Raw genomic sequence first — 20,355 nt, forward strand, 5'->3', positions numbered from 1 at the left:
CCTACCCAAAACTAAGGTAATATATGTGCAGGTGGACAGTGCTCAGTATTCAGCTGAGTGACTGTGGGTGACTTAGTTTGATGTAAGTGTCTCTATGTTCTACTGACTGTATTGATTTAATCTTCTTTGCAGAGTGTGTTTAGACACCTTGCTCATGTCAAATTGGCCATATATAAACGCATGACAACTGATTAAACTGCTAGTGCTTATTCCTATGTCAGCTAAAGCATCTGAGAAAAAATGTAGTTGACTTACCAAGTATACAGGGGATGTTAGAATGAAAGTGAAGTTGTAACGGGAGGAGGGAGATGCAGATATTTCCAATTCTGAAAGAACGAGAAAATAGCAAGAAAGGATAGGAGAAGGTAATAATATGTCATAAGATACTTTCTCTTTTATATCCATGGCTTCTAAGATCCTGTAGAAAAATGGATATTAGTTAGTAGTTTGTATTTCGCTTCTAATCTTCTCAGATCTGAGGAAGAGTTTCTTTGTCCAAAATCTGGTCTGCTTGGTCAACTGTACCAACCGGTTCATTAATAGTCAGATTGCTTGTATCAAGATTCACTTTTTTTTGGCAGCAGTGTTACCAGAGAGGGAATCCAGCTGTGTGTACTTTGGAGACATCTGCCTTAGGATAAGTCACATATTAAGAGTGCCCATTTCTCTCTGTTGACTGTGAAACCAACTTAAAATAACCAGCTCATAAGTAGGCTTTTAAATTACAAATGTCTACATTGGGGCAGGTTAATCAAATCATGATCTTTTGTGTAAAGAGATTTATTTAATAATATGATGATGATGATAACCTGCAGAATGCTAGCAGAGACCCAAGGGAACCTATCCTTAGGTCACAAGTACAAGTTAAGAATAGCTGTATGTGCTGAAATGGCAGTACAGTCATACTTGCATATTCACAGTGTTTGAGTGCCGATTGTGATTGCACCTGACCAAGGAAGGGAGCATTGATGAACTCTGAAGAAAAAAGTTTCAAGGTACCTGGGAAATTCATAAACCCAGTCAACTGGGAATGAAAATGAAGACAATTACTTTAGAACCATTATAATCTTAGTTTTCTCTCAAGCTAATTATTGCAAAAGGCTGTTTATAGTATTTGTAACTATTTCTGCAAAGGAAACCCAAACAAAATAATCTGTTGTGTTACATCTGTAACACAACTTAAAAATATGTGTGGAGTCATTTTATTTGTTGGGTGGTTTTCACATGATCCCTCTTGGTTTGATATATGTGTTTCTCTAATCAAGGTAAATACAGAATCTTGACTCAAGCTCCAGCCCCATACTTTGATTCTAGTTGTATAGAATTTGAAACATACCAAGGATTAAGCAGATAAAATAGGTATAAAAATGTCACTTCACCTTAAGAAAATTGCTATTTGCTTTCAGTTTGTTGAAGTCTGAAAATAGCCAAGTCTCGAATACATATGAATATATTTAAATTTTTCAGAACAAAGTAATTGGGTATTTGTTGTCAAGCTTTAACTATTAGACAAAATAATTTTCAACATAATTTTCTACACCAGTCTGCCTACTTTTTCTTCTGTTTTATTTCCTTTTTCAGTGTTAATCAAGTACAGTGATTTTAAATGTCTCAGCTAGTAGTGGAGCATATGTGTCTTTGCTGTGTAAAATACTAGAGAGCTTCCATGTTTGGTTTACCTAATGTAACAGTGAAACTACAGCTACTTCCATTTTTCTAAAAAGTGTACAACTTTGGAAGGATTTGAGGGAAGAGGAGGAGAAGTTGGGCTTTATACAGGGGTGGGAGGAGGTTAAGAAACTGAGTGTGAAGGACCAGTGCTAAGCCATGGTGTTAAGATACTGAAAAAATATAAGCACACTTTTTTCTGCACCGTGCCACAGTTTCCAGCATACTCTCATTTCCTCCGCTTGCATTGTGTCGTGTATGTTTTGACAGATGAGTTTGTAGGTTATGATAGTGTGACTAACAGAAAACAACTAAGATGCATCTTATGATGCCAGCCAAAAATTCTCCATTCTAACAGTGTGAACATAACCATAATGTCCTTCTGTGGTGAGTTTTTAGAGGCTAAAATACAGTAGAAGCTCCTCTGTTTGGGAAAAGTAGCCTTTCAGTCTGATGTAAAGTGCTGAAGTTGGGATATGAGGTCATCTTCATTGAATAAATAATGGTGGTTTGCTTTTTTAAGCACTGGAAATTAACTCAATATCAATAACAAAAATGGTGTAAGAAGTTGCTTTATACTTAAAAAGCTTGTGTTTTTTTAAATGATATCTATGAAGTTCTGCATATGAACCAGCTAAAGCGGAAGTTCTTTGGAAATACTTGACATTAAGATGAGAGTATGACACCAAACCAGACTGAATCACAAGACCTATTTTAACTGCAAATGTCTCCATTCTGGGTTTATTGGAAATATGCAAATAGGTATCTCTTCCTCACTAGGCAAAACTACTTGAAAATTTGTTAAAACTGAGTACAGCATTTTAAAGTTTCTTATACTTCCATCTAATAGCTTTATATTTGGAGTAGTAAATCAAGGGAGGGAGGGAGAGAAGGACATCCTGAGAGATGTGGAGATGACAAGGTGGATTGCCAGTGCTCTCCTTCCATATGTTTATACTCGTGAAGAATTGCAGTCTCACATGATTGCTCCTAACAGGTGCACAGTAAGTTTCTTGGCAACTATATGTAGAAGATACACTTCTCTTCTGCTGGTCCCACACACTTTTGTCTTGGTCCTTGACCAAGTGCTTTTTACTTTAGACTTTATTGTGAACTTTATATTGTCAGACTTCTACACTTCCTGCTCTGTGACCACTGAAGTCCACGTTTGGGTTATGCAATGAGCTTCTGTCTAAGAGACAGGACAAGGAGGGGTCAAGACACTAGTCTACTGTTGAGGAGCAGTAAGGAGAGAGAAGACAGCCCAGTGCAACTGGTGCATTGGCTGTAAACCAGACATTCTACTCCAGTGACCTCAGTAAATCTATGAAGGCAGGTAGGAGCTATTGTGTATATGAGTCTCACATGCAATACTAAGTGCCATTCTCCATTTTAGCAGTGCTCATAAACTTTTAACCTTATAAAGCCTTTTTTTCTGATTAAGTGCTCTGGAATGAGCTGCTCTCCACAACTACCTAAAAGGGGGTTGTAATGAGGTGGAGGTCAATCTCTTTTCCCAGATAGGACAAGTGGAAGTGTCCTAAAGTTATGCCACAGGAGGTTTAGATTTAATATTAGGAAAAAGTTATTCACCAAAAGGTTTTCCAAGCACTGGAGCAGGCTGTCCAGGACAGAAAGAGATTGAGTCACCATCCCTAAAGGTGTTTAAAAGTGGTGTAGGTGAAGCACTTAAGGACATGGTTTAGCGGTGGACTTGGCAGTGCTGGGCTAATGATCAGGCTTGATGATCCTAAAGGCCTTTTCTAACCTGAATGATTCTTTGACTATCCATCTCTACTCAGAAAAATACGAGGACCTTTTACTGATGCAGCTAATTGGTGCTTGCAGTACACCTTCCCTTCTGAGGCAAACAAGTTCCAAAGTACTGACACTAAAGACATGCTGCTGCTATCTCTTTGCTGTATCTTGAGTTGCTAAGAGTGATTGTGTTTGTGGTTAATATGTTCAGACACGTGTCAAGATTTGTCATACGTTCAGGGAGATGTAGATTTTCCTATCACCACTTGCTTTGTTTTTTTCTTGTGACTTTTTGAACTCGTTCAAGATTTAGATTGCCTTGAAAACTTTAGACCTTAACAAAGGACTGTAGGTGATAAAAGCAGAGATCAGAATTTGGGAGGGACATTTGAAAGAAGTGAGGGAATGCTGATGTGATGTTAGACAAAGCATTCTGAGTGGCAGTTCTTTCCCTACCTAGTTACACCTGTACAATCAGGAATGCAGAATCTCTGGAACCAAAAATGGGGCCTGGCTCCATAGCCTACCTACAACTAACAAGGTAGAAGGAAGGAAGATAATTTGTAGGTCCTGGTGCTGCTTGTGCATTTTGCGTCTAAGAAAGAATCAGATTAAGTGTATATGTGATATTTGCAACCTGGTTCAGTAATTCTTGCTCCCAAAAAATAACCTTTCTGGTCATTGTACAATCTAGGTTTTCTTGGGTGAGGAGCCTTATCTACATAGCCCTCTCAGGACCAGGTGGTTAGCTTCTGAGGGACCTTCTTGCTACACCTCAAGTACTGCATACCAAAAGCAGATGAATTGCAGAAGTGATATGAATCTTCCTCCTCTTATTCTTTGGTGATTATAGTTCTATCCTAGTTTCCAGTTGATGTGCGAGAGTTTCAGTCATGAGCTTACAGCCATCTGGAACAGTTACACTAGAGCTGAGGAAAGAATTTCTGAGGTCATGAAGAAGCTTCTGTTCCAGCGTCCTATCATTCCTGGAGTCCAGTTAGGACCTTCCTTTGCCTATATGTTATAGGCAGCCTTCCTTCTGATGTGATTATGCCTTACTCTTAACCCATCACGTTTATCTCATTTCTCATAACACAAAAAGATTGAAGGGGTTAAGGGTAGTTTAAAACTCTTATTTCTCACTTTAGAATGGCAGTCTGTGTTTGAGGTTTCATTTTATGACTGCTCTCAGGGTTGGATATAAGCAGAATAAAATAAAAATCAGTGTTTCCTAAACCAGAATGTGTTTTTGCTAAAAGTCTCATCATCTCCTGGGATGATTAATGATAACCTTGTAAATAATCTGAAAAATATCTTCCCTTCCAAACTTTGTTGCATTTTCCTATGCTGTTTCCCTTTATATATGAAGCAGTGCATTTAGTGTGTTTATACAAATGTCTGTCAGTGAGATACAATAAATAGCCCCAAATAAATAAATACTCCAGATGTGGAGTTTCTACATTGCTTCTAGCATAATTGCGTTTTTGGGGTATGTTTACAGATTTTTTTTTTTGAGGTTCATATCTCTTCCTGTTCATTTCACTCTGCTGTCACAGCATAATTCTTGTGGCATGACAGACAATAACTTGTCACAAATACTGAAATGTGGCGTAAACCGCTATGGGCTCAAGTGCTAGGGCTTCGTAACGGGATTCAGATTAATGGTGGAGTGATGACTCTAGATCATTTATGGGGCACATGGATTTCTCTTGCTCCTGCTGAATCTGAAGTAAAATCAAGCCCCAAGGCAAGCACAAAACAGAGAATGGGTATTTTTCTTATAGGTGGAAGAAGGGCCTCACAAAAACTGGCTTTTTCAATATCACAGTTTTTAATGAATTGGTTTCTAAACCTGTTGGTTTTTTTCTCCTAGAAGGTAGTAGAGCTTTTTTTGGAATAAGTCTGTGAATACTCTTAGATTTAACTTCAAATCCACTGATTTGCTTTAATTTTTATTAGAAGGAAAGACTTGGATGCTGGGAACAAAAGCCTTAAGGGAGGTTGGTTTTTTTTGAAGGAGTGTTTACAGCATTTCAGTATCCTCAAAAGCAGCCTTAATCTTCTCAGGTCAGCATGCAGCATACTCTGACCAATTCCTTTACTAGAAATGAAACTTTTATTTGAATTTTTGAGCAGTTTGAGAAAGGGTCACTTGGTTTGGGCTTAAATTCTGAAACAAACAAAAGAACGCCAAGCAACTTTATGAGTCACAGGCAATGCACTACATGGATTAAAAAAACTAATAGTCTGCAGGGGGAAGTTGGAGGTGAAGAAATCCCCTGTTTGTTCTCTGATTCTTGACTGAGAACTCTGGGTAAATACAGTAAAAAGGGCTTTAAAAAACAGAAAGACCAACTGTTACCTGCAGACAAATACGAAGTAAATTTGGTGTATTTAAGTTTTTTAGTATTGAGGGTTTTTTTTAACATTTCATTTTTGGTTTTAGATTTCTGGGATTTGCTACAATAGCAGTATATTAAAAGTTCATCGAATTCTTTGTGTACCCAGATGGGTAGCAAAGATATTTTCTTGGACTCTTGAACCAGTCTTCTCATCTGCGGAACCAACAAATGAAGTTCGAGTGGGAATGGGAGCAACAGTTGACATCCAGAGGCAGCAGAGAATGGAGTTACTGGATCGTCAAATCATGATGTCTCAGGTTGCCCAAATGAGGCGGCAAAGACAGCAGCAGGTATTGCTATACATTTTTTAAGGATTATATTGTTATGAGAAAGATACAGTTTTGGCTCATATATCTTGTGTGGTTCCTGTTTCTTACAAATAATGCTTTTTTTATTTTTCTCCATCAGTCTTTCATATACTGTTGTACTGCTAGTAGCCATTTAAGTGATTTATGTAGCTTTATGTGTTAAAACTGCTTCACAAGATAGAAGCAGAATGTCAGACAATCCTGTAGGGATATCAGTACTCCTGGCATTCTTTCAACAGAAATGAGGCTGAAAGGTAGAGTGATTGCCTCTTGGTAGTCTTTAATAAGGGCCACTGCATAAATTTGGGAAGTCAAAATACTTCTGACTCTCCTGAGTATCTGTATTGTTAGCATCCTTTTCAGAGAGGTTGAAAATTATCAATGGAACTCCTCTGTTTGTAGATGTACAGGTTATTTCTTTCAAGAAAGGGCAGAAATTAAATTCTCTACCTTTCTTACAGAGATAAACCACAAGGGACTTTCTGTTTGCCATGTTTAATGCTCTTGGTTTATTTCCTTATCAAACACAGTAGCAGAGCCTTTTTATTTTCTCTGTTGTAGACAAACCAACAAATGCAGATATTCTCAGACTTTGCATTGTAGGGTATTGAAACGAGAGAAGGTGTCTCAATTCACTTTTTCCTGTATCTTAGATGTATGTTTTACTAGCAGACAACATGGGCCTTGCATTGCTCTATGTGAACATATATTTACTTGCAGCCTAGCAATTTGAGGTCTTTACTGAGTTTCCTTTGCCTGAAACACAGCTCTGTACTGATATGCAAGTTCTTGTTGTGTTCCAGATAGTGTCGTGCAAGTAGGTATAGCCATGGTACCCTTAATGCATTGCCAGAATTAGAGGCATGATGACATAAAGCTTTGGCCAACAGCTGGAGTATGAATATTTGTTTCTAGTCTCTGATAATATCAATCTATTTTCCTTGTTTTCCATTTCAGTATGATGAAATTGTTCCTCAGGTAGAAAGTTCCTGATCTACTTTTCCCGTAAGAATATTAATCAGTTTTAGCATAAGATTGGAACTAGAAATTACTCAATTCTTGAGTGTTGACCTTGTAATAGGAAATGAATTGGAAGTGTGTGTTGGGCTACAAGCAGCTGGGAGGAGTGCAGCCAGGTTTTTTCAGATAGGAGAAAGAAGCCGTTTCCATTTACGAAGGACAGTCTTTCTAATATATCTTTAATTGCAAAAAGTGGCAAATAAGTTCAGAACAGTAAATTATAAAAGAACAGTTGATAACATTTTTTTCTCATCTTGTCCTTTCCTCAGGCAATGAACAATGAAAGTGGAGAAACGTCTTTTCATGTTTGACTTCAAATAGAATTCTTTAAAAAGGTGGAGGGTTTGAGTAAAATGAAGGAAGGCTGTTTGAACATTAGTATGATGCTTCCCTTTACAAGTTATCAAAACACTTTTCAAGTTACCTTCATGTTTAGCCTTTAACTTGAGCGCAGCATTTAGTTAACTGATAATTTAGTTAACTGCTAATCTTTGAAACCAGCAATCAGAAGAAAATGGGAATAATGTATGAACGTTTCAGAGAGGCTCTTCAGAAAAGTGTGTCATAAAAGCTTTTGACCAGCCAGGTTTTTTTTAATGACTCACTCACAGAATTTACTGGCCATCAACTAAATTACAAAAAGCATCGTTCACAAATGTTGAGGTGTAGTGGTAAAAATGGAAAGCAGGCTAATTTCAATCTCAAAATAATATTTGAAAAATTGACAATAATTTTCTGGATTGCTATACTTGGGCAATTCTTTTACCTTCAGAGGTTTTGGAAATGTGTAATTTGAAGACAGTGGAGTGGAACAGATCACGTTACAGATGGAATTTAGATGATAATTTTTCCTGTGAGAGTGAAGCTGATAAAGAATGCAGATCAGTTTTAAGCAGCTTTTTTATGAAATTGAAAAAATAATAAAAGCTGTGAAGTACATATCAGTCATTAGATATGGCTTTGAACTATATTCTAGGAGAACGTTGTGTGAATTTCTGAAGTCACAGTATGTTGTCTGTAGGTAGTGTGCCATAGGTGAGACAAAGTAGCATTTTCTCTCATGCTTTCCATTTGGTTTGGTGAGGGAAGTGAACTTCCAGTTTCCTCTGCATGCCATAGTGCAACAATTTTGTCTAGCTCCCCCCTGAGAAGGTGCTCTGCTCATTCTTCCTACTCATTTACTCTTTGGTTCATCTGTTTGAGAAAAGAGGCAGTGCAGTTTCCCAGAATGTTGGTAGTATTATGGAAGGAGAAGATTGGTGGTTTTAACAGTGCTCTGTAGTCTATGCAATGTCAGCATTCTCTGTTCCAGCCATAAGGAGGCCCCTCTTTTGAATAGATACCTTTTGTAGAAAGCTTATTCTTCAAGTCTTTGCAAGAAATTCTGAAGAATGTGACAAGACAAGACAACATAAAAAAAGTGTAATTCAAAAAACAAAACTTAGAACAGGGAAAGAAACTGGGTGACTGGGTGAAAAGCGTTTCTTATAAGTTGTTTATACTGTACTTCCAAGATACTGAAGATACTGGGATGTAAATAATTTTTTTCCCCCTGCTGTTCACAGAGCCCTTTTATCCAAAGCAGAATTCACTTTGGATACTTTCTACAAAATAGGAAAAGCAAAGAACAAGCACCCCAGAATTTCTTTGCCAACAGCTCTTTTGAGCTTTACGTTTCCCAGTCTTTCTCTAGCTGAAGTGTTGTGGTCTGGAGGACCCTGAAGCATGGAGCTGTGTATGTGAGTGCTGGGTTGTCAAAACACCCATTACTTTGACAAGTAGATTGAATATGTGGTAGAATTTGAACCAACTTCATTACTTGATGTATCTCATTTTAATTCTTAAATATTCAGTGGTACTGTGTCTGAATATGTTGTTAGAAACTGTTTCGTTGCTAGTTTCTCAGGGGAGTGTGGTTACATGGTGACTGATTTTTTTTTCTTGGTCTCTAGTTGCTGTGGCTACAGCCCTTAAACAGATGGTAGTGTGCATCTTGAAAACTTTTTGTTCTTTATTTTCTCCTGTGGATATTGCTGAGAAATTACGATCTTGTCACAAATGGAGAGTTACTGAAATTCACCTCTATGCACCTATAGAGGCAGTAGAATAAAACGTGTGCCATATGTATTAATTCCCTCAAAAAATACCATCTTACTATTTTGTTAATGCTTTTAAAACTTCAGTTTCTTCGTTCTTTTCCTTCATGCTCTTTGCCTATCCTATGTTGTAATTTAAATAGTTTATCGTATTTTAATTTTTCCCCATTATCTGATCTCTTTTTCCCCTTCATATCGCTTTCACATTTTCATTCCCTACTGTCCCATTTTCCTCCCACATTTTCATCATCTCTTCGCCTTTATCTCCATTGTTTCCCATACTTGGTGTTTGCTCCTATACAAAGTCCTTGGGAAGTTCTCTCCCATCGTGTCACATCACCAGTAATCATTTGCTATTATATCCATTTCACACTGTAATATTGATAAAAATCTTGGTCTTCAGTCCTGATGTTTCTACTTCTTGATCTCTTTCATTTCCCAGCATTTTTCGAAAGTTTATCTTTCTGTAACCTAACCCAGATAAAAGACATGGTGGGAAAAGGGAAGCAAGTGCTGCATCTGTGCACCAGTGTGGGTAGCAGGGAGTCAGCCTGACTTTCACTTCCCATTGAGAAATATGGAGGGAGGCTGGCAGGTAACCAAACTGGAAATAGATAAGGGAGGATTCCGTGCCTAGTTGTTATTGACAACACTGTTGTCACTAAAGACATATATGTGGAAGGTGGTGGAAAGTTGCAGAAAGGTGGTCAGTGCCTTCTGTTGGCACTAAGTACAGCTTCTTTGAGCGCTTATCCTTGTGCCCATTTGGGAGGGGTGGTGTATGAACCTCAGTCCCTTCATCTTGAAAAAATGTTTTTTGTATCCACAGAGCATTTATTCCTTTATTCATGCTGAGCATGTTAGGACACGGTATTGCCTACATCTTGGCTTCTCTTAAGTGTTTTGGATGAGAGAAGAACTTTACCAGGTTGCTCCAGACTGTATGATAAGCCTACAGCCACACATGAAAATCTTCATTTTACTCCCTCTCTTTCTACCCTGTCTTCCACTTTAAGCTTATGTTGTTCTTCTCTTCTAGCTGCCATTAATCTTCAGTGAGACCAGACTCTCCTTTGATTCATATCACATGGCATCTCTATATGAGAATCTACTGCTTGCAAAGACCAGACTTCTATAACAAAGGGACTTCCTCTAATTGTTCATTCATTAGATGTCTTTCTCCTGGGACACAGGAGAGATGCTCTGTGGGTAGGCAAACTGAGTGTCTTATAGGGAGTCTCATATCCTGAGAAATTTGCAAGTTTTGTGTTTGGTCAACTAAAGACTGTGAGGCTAGATTGTCAGTTTACCTTCTGGTTATATCTAAGCAATAAACTCCTGACCTTGGGAAAAAAAAAAAAAAAGATTAATGGAGCAAAGATTTTCCTGGTGCAAGAATTCTTTCTCAGGAATATTATCCTCATTCATGATGGTAGGAAAAAATCCCTCAGTCAATATACTCCCAGACAGTTCAATTCTGTTTTCTCAAAGAAGTGTAAGAACCAGACCCAAGCATATTCCTTGGCTCTCTGCTGGCACTGAGATGGCACTTTAGTGAAGTCTTCTTGAGTAACTTCACAAGTTTGAGTACTAACAAGTCCTTCAAACAGATATTTTGAACCATGAAGACCTTCTGCAACCTTCATACACTGCTAGGTCCATAAAAACCCTTCCTCTCACAGCCACGACTTTGGATGGAAACAGCTTGTTCATTTTGTTCCACAAATGTATGTGTCATTGTCAGGAAGGAGACTACCTGACTGCTTTACCTGAATAAATGGATGAGACTTTCAGCCAAGTGTCACACAAAGTTTTTTTCTCTAATTAGTTTTCCATTCCAACCAGTCTGTGTTACCTGCGGCTTTTTTGGGATTTTGTGACATAATGGAATAGAAACTGTCTTTAGCAACCCTTCCATAGACTCGAAAGACAATGGTATGTAGGGTACCAATAGGATAAAAAAAGTTCTTTGTGCTGTACACTCCTGAGATGTGTGTGTATAAGATTTGTCATTGTATTTTTAAAGAATTTAATTGACCGATGAGTGATTTGGGGGTTTGTTTCAGCCCATGAATGAAGTGTATGCTGCAGCAGTAATAATTGTGGCTAAATTTAGATCCAGTACTCCATCATTCTCCCCTTCCTCTGCATGCCAGTTTACATGTGTGGACATACTCCAAGCCTTTTTTGAAATAACAGACACCTTCCCTTTTTGTAGAGAAAACAGTATCTTTTCCTTCAGATCTGTGTCTTTAACTCGTCCTTTGCTTTTTTGCACTCTTCTGGCATTTTCCAATCTTGATTATTCTCTCTAATTGTTTAACAATGTTTTCTTTGTGTTGAAAATAAACTTGGATTTATTTCAAGAGGTTTTTGGGTGTAAAAACTGCATATACCGCTGATGTTGGCATGTCTGAATTTTGGTTTTTTTACTGTTGTATTTCAATAATGTATTTGCAGCAACTGATAACCCACTGCTATTTAGACATTTCTGTTTTACTTTTCTGAATAACTTTTTTCATGGATTCTAGCTGTGAAATTAAAAATGTTGAATTTCCAGGGTGCCGACACAGGTAATGAATAGTCTATGATTATTTCCTCTACAAACTACCACCGAAACTTCAGGTTTCTGGTTCTTTTATGGAGGTTGGCAATTCCACAACCTGACAGACACTAGTAGTACTACTAGAGTAAGCTGAATGTCTCATTAACAGCCACCTGTCACAATTACAAGGCTAACTTTCTCTAATTCCTACTCCTCAATAGCACCCCACTCACACATGAACAATCCTTTTTTTTCTTGGACTGGAATTATGGAATTTTCTTTCAGTCTGACTGAGCTATAGCCTTTCAATTTGTTTAGTATTTGTAATCAGTTTCCCTAGAGAAGCAGTGGTTGGGCAACTTCCTGAAGCAAAACACTGTTTTATTTCAAAGCAAATAATTTTTTTTGAGAAATAGAGTATTTTTATTCTCCTGTGTGATTGATCTACATTCTCTTCCTCTGGCAATTTAATTTGCAGCAGTTTCTCATAAAAAAATTCATGGGGTACAAATCCCCAGGCGTTTCCAGAGTATTTAATTCACTGTTGTCTGGTCAAGTCTAGCTTATAGAAGGCAAGTTTCTTTTCAGCTGTACCTGTCCCTTCATTTCCAGTGAATGTGGGATAAATAAAGCATCCGTTTTGGGGAGTGGTTGGTTATTGGATTGCAGGCCTACTTCTGTTATCTTTCCAGTCTGCACTGAGAGTCTTGATGTGCCATTTCTTCTTAGTGCCGTTTTCCATATCGTATAGTAAATAAGAAGTCTGTGGTTCAGATAGTAAGTGATCCGCCTTAGTATTCAGGTTTTCTGATTTGAGCTCTGATATTAGCACATAACAACTGCAAGCTGGGTTCACCCATTGTGTCTTAATGTGCTACTGTTGTGGTTTTAGCCCAGACAGCAACTAAGCTCCCACAGCCGCTCACTCACCTCCGCACTGCCACCCTGGAGGAATGGGGAGGAGAATGAAAAGTAGGTTGAGATAAGAGCAGTTTAATAATTGAAACAAAGTAAAATATAATAATAATAAGTAATTATAATGACAATAAAAAGAAAGGAAAAAAAAACAAAGAAGTGATGCACAATACAATTGCTTACTCGCTGACAGATGCCAGACCCTGTTCCCAAATCCAGATCGACCCTCCTTTTGGGTAACTCCCACAGTTTGTATCTGAGCATGATGTTCTATGGTGTGGAATATCCCTTTGGCCAGTTCAGCTCACCTGTCCCAGCTGTGCTCTTAGCTTGTCAAATCAAAACAATTTAGGAACTCTGATTTCTCACTTTGGTTCCAGCCTCTGCTTATTCCTTATTACTCTTTGAAAAGGTTTGTATACAGGAGGTGAATGAAGGGTTATCTCTCATCGTCATGTATTAATAGCAGTTCACTGTCACCAGTCAACATCCAAAGAGCCATGCATTAAAGTAGAACTGTCTCTGTTTTGTGCAAAATGTTTAAAATGGAGCTAATGTTATTTACTCAAGTATAGACCCCATGATCATGCTGGTGGACCCACCTTCAGAGTTTTGAACACTGGGCACAACCCCCCCCACACACACACCTGATTGTCTCACTCAGCAAGTGTTGAATGTCAAATGGAAGAACAGCTCCAAATCATGTCATTGCTTTAAAATTCAGCTGGTGGTTATGCTCAACTTATGGTTATGATCAGCTTCACTCACTTACAAAGATTAACACATAATTATGGGAACTTATTTTCAATATATACCTGGGATTTCTGTGGGGGAAAATGGACAAGCTCCACTGCTAATAGGATGACATAGATGCATGTTTTCAACTGATGTAGCCATGACCATACCTGTGATGTCACAGCACCAGCAAGAGCTCTGTTTGGATGAATAGCTGACACAAGCAAGGGAAGCTGGGAAGTTTGGAAAAGGAAGTGCTTTCTTTCTCTACTGTTTAGAGAAGCTCCAAATCCAAATATTATTGCAGAGAAGGTCTGAGAGTCCTGATCAACACTTCCCTAATGTAGGATGAATGAATAACATCAGTTCTCAAAAATGCCATCTTTCAATTTCTGCTTGACATGAAATATCTCTCTTCTTGGCATAGTGATCCATCACATTCTGGCTGAATTACTGCATCACAGCAGGAATGAAAAGTGAATGTTACTGTGATGCACAGTTCAATACAGAATAGGTGCTGACCCTTACGGTACCAGGTTAAACATGGAGTAGTCTGACTCTTCAGAGTTCTGAGCTATCCGCTAGTTTTTGGGGGTACCTACACAGCTCTTCACTTACTGCCAGCAGTTGCATGTCCAAGCCAAATAGCAGCACACCTTCCCACCATGACAAGCAGCAGTCTACAATTCCAAGCCCTTGGCACAATTATGCCAGGTAGCGTTCGCTACTCTTGAATGCAATAGCATTCAGTCTGGAAGGCCTTCCTTGAATGCAGTAGAAGAGGCAGCCATTCCTTGCCTCCAAGGAGCAGATGTGCCCTGCCCATTGACATTTCTGGCTTCTGTTACTGTGAAGGTATCATGCCAGTGCTGAAATCCCTTCCATTATCTCTCAGGCAGCTTCAGAGCCCAGATTGAGTTATTCCTTCCAGATTTCAAAGGAAATAGCTGATCAGGCTTCAGAAAAGACCACATGTGGATTTCTGAACTTCTGTGACACATCAGCTCCTCAGGGACAATTACAGGCATCAAAGCTCAGGATGCAGCAACTAAGAGTTGGAGACAGAGCTTCATGGCTAAAGAGCCTTGTCTGTAGGATAAATTTCCAGAGAAATTGGAATTTTTTCCATCATTAAGAACAATGCTTAGAACACTAACACTGTTACATTTCTACCCCACTTCAAAAGAAGGAAGTTATTAAAGTAAGAGGGAAACAAAACACAAAACACTCAAGAAGCCAGAAAGTTTTGTCCTCACAAAAAGAGACAGGCTAGACTTTTGAATAAGTGTCTTGGAAATTCTACCGTTGGTATCTCTTACACAATGTTTAGAGCAGCAGGTATTATGTCATTCATGGCTATGCTTTTTCGTTGTTTCTATCATCAGTATGTCTACTTTGGAGTCAATGAATTGTTGAAAAATTTATGTCAGAAAAGCAGTAAATAAGTGTTTCTTGCTTTCAGTACATTTTTTTAATGAAGCTTTAGATGAAAGAAGTAAGACAATATTTATGTCCGTACCAAGTAATAGCTCCTATGCAGAGTAGCAAACTTTAAAAATGTTACTTTAAAAGGTGAAATGCAAAGCAATTTCCTTTTTCTTTTCTTTTGCTGCGGTTGTTATGTTAAGAAAAGGTGAACAGGACAGATATCAAGAGGTGCTTCCTGTTTGTGCAAACAGATGGCAAGTTGGCATTAACCATCTACATGAGATAACAGTATCAAAATGTCTTAACCACATGCATCACTTTCAAGAGGACTTTTATAAAGCCTTTTCTTTCTTTTTTTTTTGAAATATTAATTAAAATATATGCATATCCTAAGGCTACATAACTGGATATTTGTTAATTGTCCATAACACAACATTTTTATTTGTCAAGCTTTGGATAAGAAAATATGCCATGGCAGGTATGTACATGGGAAATGGGTCGAGCTGTTTTTCAAAAAAGAAGAGGGCGTAGATTATGTGAAAAGAAATGGCATAACTGGGATTTTAGCAGGCTGTACAATCAGAGACATTTGCTAGCTCTAGATAGTTCTTCCTTATTCTGTAGGAAAGGAGGATACTTCTTTCTTGTAAACAGAATTGACCCAGGCACCATTAAAAAAAAGCAGCAACCCAAATCAAAAAAAGACGTCAAGGATGTGGCCTCATAAGGCACAGCTTCTGTACATAAAGCCTTGGCAGCTATCCAAGAATACATCATCAATATGGCATTTCCTTACAACCTTTCTATGATGAAGAGCTGCAATTTTCCCATTCCCTTAATCCAGTCTGTTCTTAAATCTCATTCTTTGGTCATCTAAACTTGTGACCGGTTTGTTGTCTTCCTGTAAGGAAGTTCCAGCATCACCAATGTTCTCCTAATCCACTTCTAGTAGTGGTTTATTAGAGACCAATAAAATGGTTTCCTTGGTATATTTGTCTGCTATCAGGCAGTAACAGAGAATTTACAATCAACCAATTCACCCAGTCTTTATGCTGCTAAAAGAAGGAAACTGAAGTTTTCTATAGTTAAAAAATTATAGTGTAGGATTAAGAGAGGGAGAAAAGTTTATAGGCCTTTTTTTAAGTGTGTCTGTCATCCTAGTTGAATAATTTCTGAAGCAGTGTTTTTGTCAAGTGTTTTTCCTGATGACATGTTGAAGACTATGTTGCGAACAGAAATAAGGGCCCAGGCACCAATTTCTGTGCAGTAATTTTGTGAGTGATAGTCTGTAGACTGACTTCTTCAGTGCTTCTCATTCTCAAGTAGTACACCTGCACTCACTGCTCCCTGACACCTACGATTCAGGACAAAGAAAAATATTGCCTGAGATAATCAAAGTGTAAGATAGCCTGAGTCGGCCTGTCAGTTGTGGAAATCGGCACTGGATGTGACAGGTTTAATGGATCCTCCTTACCTGGTCCTGAGTCATAGTAAGTCCCAGCCCCCAAAACCATGTAGTGTTACACTTAATTCTTTTTATAACAAACCAACAAACCAGAATCACAGAAGAACTGCCTGTGTTTCATTAAATGGATTAGACTGGCAGACACTTGTCACTGAAGGTGCTGCTCAGGAAGGGAACTTACATACTGGACCTTTGAGCATCCCCACTGCTTAATGTTTTGGATCACTCCAGAGAGCTCTGTTACCTGAGACAAGGTAACAGAGAGTGAAGAGATTGGTGTGAGCTCTTCTGGGCTGTTTGGTGCTGAGGTTCAAGTATATTGTGAAATGCACAAATACTGTGTGCTGATTCCCCAGTAGGGACTCTCAGAGCGTTTAGAAGCCTTGCTTAAATAAATTAATCAGATTGGTTATCTTATGTGAAATCTTTCTGACTTCTCGCAAGTGTGTTAGTATAGTTTGAAACCACTGCAGTACAGAATTGTTCATAAAATTACGAAGGGAAGTCTGCAAAATAATTTCTCTGAGGCAAGGTGGAGCATTGGTCTGGAAGTCTCCTGCACATTTTTTAACTGGAATTTGTGATATTTACTTAGTGTAAGATATTATTTGGTGTTTGATTTGGCTCGGATTAAAATTCACAGATCTTCATGTATTTCTGCTGTGATAGTTAAGGTTGTCTGAAGGCGTTTGCACAGTCACCATCCACACTGGAAATCTGTAGCCTTGCTTTCCATCTGCTACAGATCTACAACATTAGCAACACTTCACAATTTTTCCATACCTTTACTTTATGAGATTAGCATGGTACCAGATCTATAGTTCCTGCTGCAGTTCCTTGAATCCCTGCTCTTTTGAGCCTAACTTTGGGCGTGTCCATCATCTAATTAGAGGCCAGACTGTGAAGAGAAATAATTTTTTGCAGTTAAGATAAAGAAACCTAATGTACCTGGTTTTGGTGCAGTTTAAAGTAATACACAGATGAGAAGTGGACCTCAGTGTTGCAATTAATCTTAAACATCCGTGTCCACACACCATTAAATGTTAGATATTCTTCCCTCATTAATATAGTTAAGAAGTGATAGAGTTTGTCAGTTTCCAAAGGTAATTGAAATATTCTGAGGGCAACCAAAAAAGATCTTCTCACAACTATGTTGATATAATTTGTCTAGTTGTTTGTTTTTTCTGGGAAGGGGTTAGCAGTCTTCACATGGAACTCTTCTGAATGCATCAGTCAACATTTGTAGTTTATCGAAGCATCTGCTGTAAACCTTCAAAACTAAATAGTTACATTTGTAAGGAATCTGCAGTTTTTATTGGAAGTAATGAAATCTGTGTATGTTAATTTGAAATGTATTCTAAGTTTGAGATAAGAAAGTAGACAAGTCCTTTTGTAGTATTAGGTGACAATGCACAGGACAGGGAGGATGCAAAACCAAACTGTAATAGGCAGCTCGGTATTGAAGCTGAGGGCACAGCTGGAAAGGTATGTTTATGTCAGTCTTCAGATACACTGGAATACTGGTAAATTAATACATTTATTGTAGATTTTATATTTTATACACATTATTCTTTATGACTTACGATGATTCAGAGGAATGTGTCATAGTCCTGTTAGTATTTTTCAATTCACCGATTTAAGGTGAATTACTTGTTCCAGTATTACTTCCTCCTCCTCAGGTCTTCTCTAAATAATAAAAACATGCAAAACAGCATTAGTGCAGTACTCTTGCTGAACTATAGAGCTTAGTAGACTTTCAGAAATTCAAAGTTGATGAATTAAAACTCAACATAATTCTGAGTTAGGGGAAATTATAGATGGGGAAGTACAGGACATGATTACCCAAGACCACAGGGTAGTGCAGTGCTGTCAGTAGAATGTCTGATATCCCTCTTTGGGCTTATACTACAAACCAGTTCTTCTTTTTACTATGCTATGCTGTTTGGCTAATGCCAGGCCTATACAGAATGCTTTGGTTAAAACCTCGTGAATGTTAAGCAAATGTTTTATACAGTATGGAAAATAGGAATGTAGATACATAATAATTTTTAAATTCAAAATCACCAGCAGTGGAAACTATGTCTTGAAAATGAGTGATGACTCCTAGCTATTGCACATCTTTGCAGGGAAAAATGCACTCTAGTACGTAAGGGACTAGAACACTTCACAAGCTGGTGTTTCAAATCTCATGACTCCCCAAATGCATTTTTAAGTGTGCAATTTTACTGCCCCCTGTGGTATCTGGGCTGGTTGGGTATCCTCTGGAGAGAAAGGAAGGAAACAAAGGAAAGGGCAGGAAAACTAAATAATTTAACTTTTTTTGTGATTTAGAATCAAGTTTAGCTGACTGATGGAGCAGAGGGGATTTAATGCTCCAGGGGTACATAAAAGCAGGAAGAGCCCTCAGTGAGAGAAGAAAAGAAAAAAACTCTCATAAGAGAAAGGTCTTTTGAGAAACGACATTATAGAACTAAAATAGAGCAACTAGAGGAAGGAAGTCCATGTCCTATATATACAGAAAGGGAGGGGGATCATCTCCATAGTAACAGGGGGAGCAGGGGAGGAGGAAAAGGACAACACAAACTGCAGAAGGTGTTTTAACAAACTGTATAGAAAAGAGAGATTTGGGGTTTGATCTTACCTGCTTACAGGATCTGTGGTTTTGGTGTGATACAAAATCCCTTACAAAAATGTTTGTTTAAGCTAGTGAAATGAGGATTCGTTGTTTCTGGACAATTATAAAGCTTGTACTTTATTATTTGTGCTTTATATTCTAAATGTCTTATTATTACAAGACTTCAAGCTTGGTTATTAAGAGGAAGTTTCAGTTCTGTGATTTACACTGTACCTGTGTTACTGCTGTGTATTTGTATTATTACTATGTAATTACAAGATGTAATTACATCTGGAACACAGCCAGATTTTGCAATGGTATTTAATACGTGGAAGTTAGGTGAGGTGGTATGGGAGGCTGTAAATCGCATTGCTGTCACAGAAGCAATCACTTGCATGAAAATCACAGCTATCCTGAAGGCTGGGTTAGTTCTGAGTTTCCTGATGTGGTTTTGTTGATGCACTGAGAATCCCCTTTTGCTTTTTCCCCTCTCTTATTTCTTGCACTCTTTTTCCCTGGGTACCTTCAGCAGCAACCTTGCAAAGCACTTGCAGGACCTGCTGTTGCACCTCTTGCCAGGCAAATCCCTATCAGTAAAGACAGTGATCTTTGAGCCTGAGAAGTCTAGCACTGTACTGAATTAGATCTGTCCCAGTGGATATGAAATATTCTTTCCTCCCTCTGTTAGCACTTTCCTGTAGTTTGTAGTGATCACTTCAAATAACTAGCAAAGCAGTAACTAGTCCAGTTTTTGCTTCCTAAGAGACTGCAGCAGTTTTTGTTGTTTAAAATAAAGTACTTTGCTTAAACATTTGCCTTTCATATTATGTGGTATGGATGATCTTTTTGTTTAAAAAATTTGTAGTTCTTTCTGCAAAGACTGACAGCAGTGTCTGCTTTCAGGGTGGGATGATTAACTGGAACAGACTGTTTCCTCCTTTACGTCACAGACATAACGCAAATTATCAAGATCATCACCCGTCTGAACAAGGCATACCTCCACCTACTGAGGTTTCTGAAGAGCAGGTAAACACTTTTCTATTTTAAAATGGCATTGAAATGGTTAGGAATTAATTCCACTGATTTTTTATCACCTGTTTACACAGTTTCTTAGATGTTCTCTATAGCAGCACAAATTAGAATATTGGGTAATGGTCACGATACAGAGACAACGCATTGTCATTACCATCCAGACCAGAGTTACAGAGCAACTTGGGAGTTTCTGCTTTTATATGTAACTGCTTGTATTTTGTATTTAAAGATGTGATGGTTTCACTAGTGGAAACTAATCAAATCTGATAAAATAAATGTTTTAAAGAAGAAAGACTGACTCTTAGATTTCATTATTTGTCTTGTACATATCTTCCTTGTTGAAGTCCCCAGCTTAAGTTTCCAATTCAG

General features: G+C 38.1%; 1 protein-coding gene and 1 long non-coding RNA gene across 2 annotated transcripts in view; one reads left to right on the forward strand and one right to left on the reverse strand.

The window, feature by feature from the left end:
• Positions 1-20,355, forward strand: part of UBAC2 (UBA domain containing 2) — a 98,010-nt gene that overhangs the window by 71,240 nt on the left and 6,415 nt on the right. The window contains exons 7-8 of the mRNA XM_064646072.1: positions 5,873-6,118; positions 19,858-19,980. Of these exons, the coding sequence (XP_064502142.1) occupies positions 5,873-6,118; positions 19,858-19,980 (369 nt within the window). The remainder of the gene's footprint in view (positions 1-5,872; positions 6,119-19,857; positions 19,981-20,355) is intronic.
• Positions 12,234-13,948, reverse strand: LOC135409912 (uncharacterized). The gene is made up of 3 exons (XR_010428420.1): positions 13,360-13,948; positions 12,728-12,742; positions 12,234-12,560 (listed from the first exon to the last, which is right to left on the reverse strand). It is a non-coding gene; the product is annotated as an uncharacterized LOC135409912 (long non-coding RNA).

Source organism: Pseudopipra pipra, chromosome 2, assembly GCF_036250125.1.
Source record: "Pseudopipra pipra isolate bDixPip1 chromosome 2, bDixPip1.hap1, whole genome shotgun sequence".
Classification (NCBI taxonomy): Eukaryota; Metazoa; Chordata; class Aves; order Passeriformes; family Pipridae; genus Pseudopipra; species Pseudopipra pipra.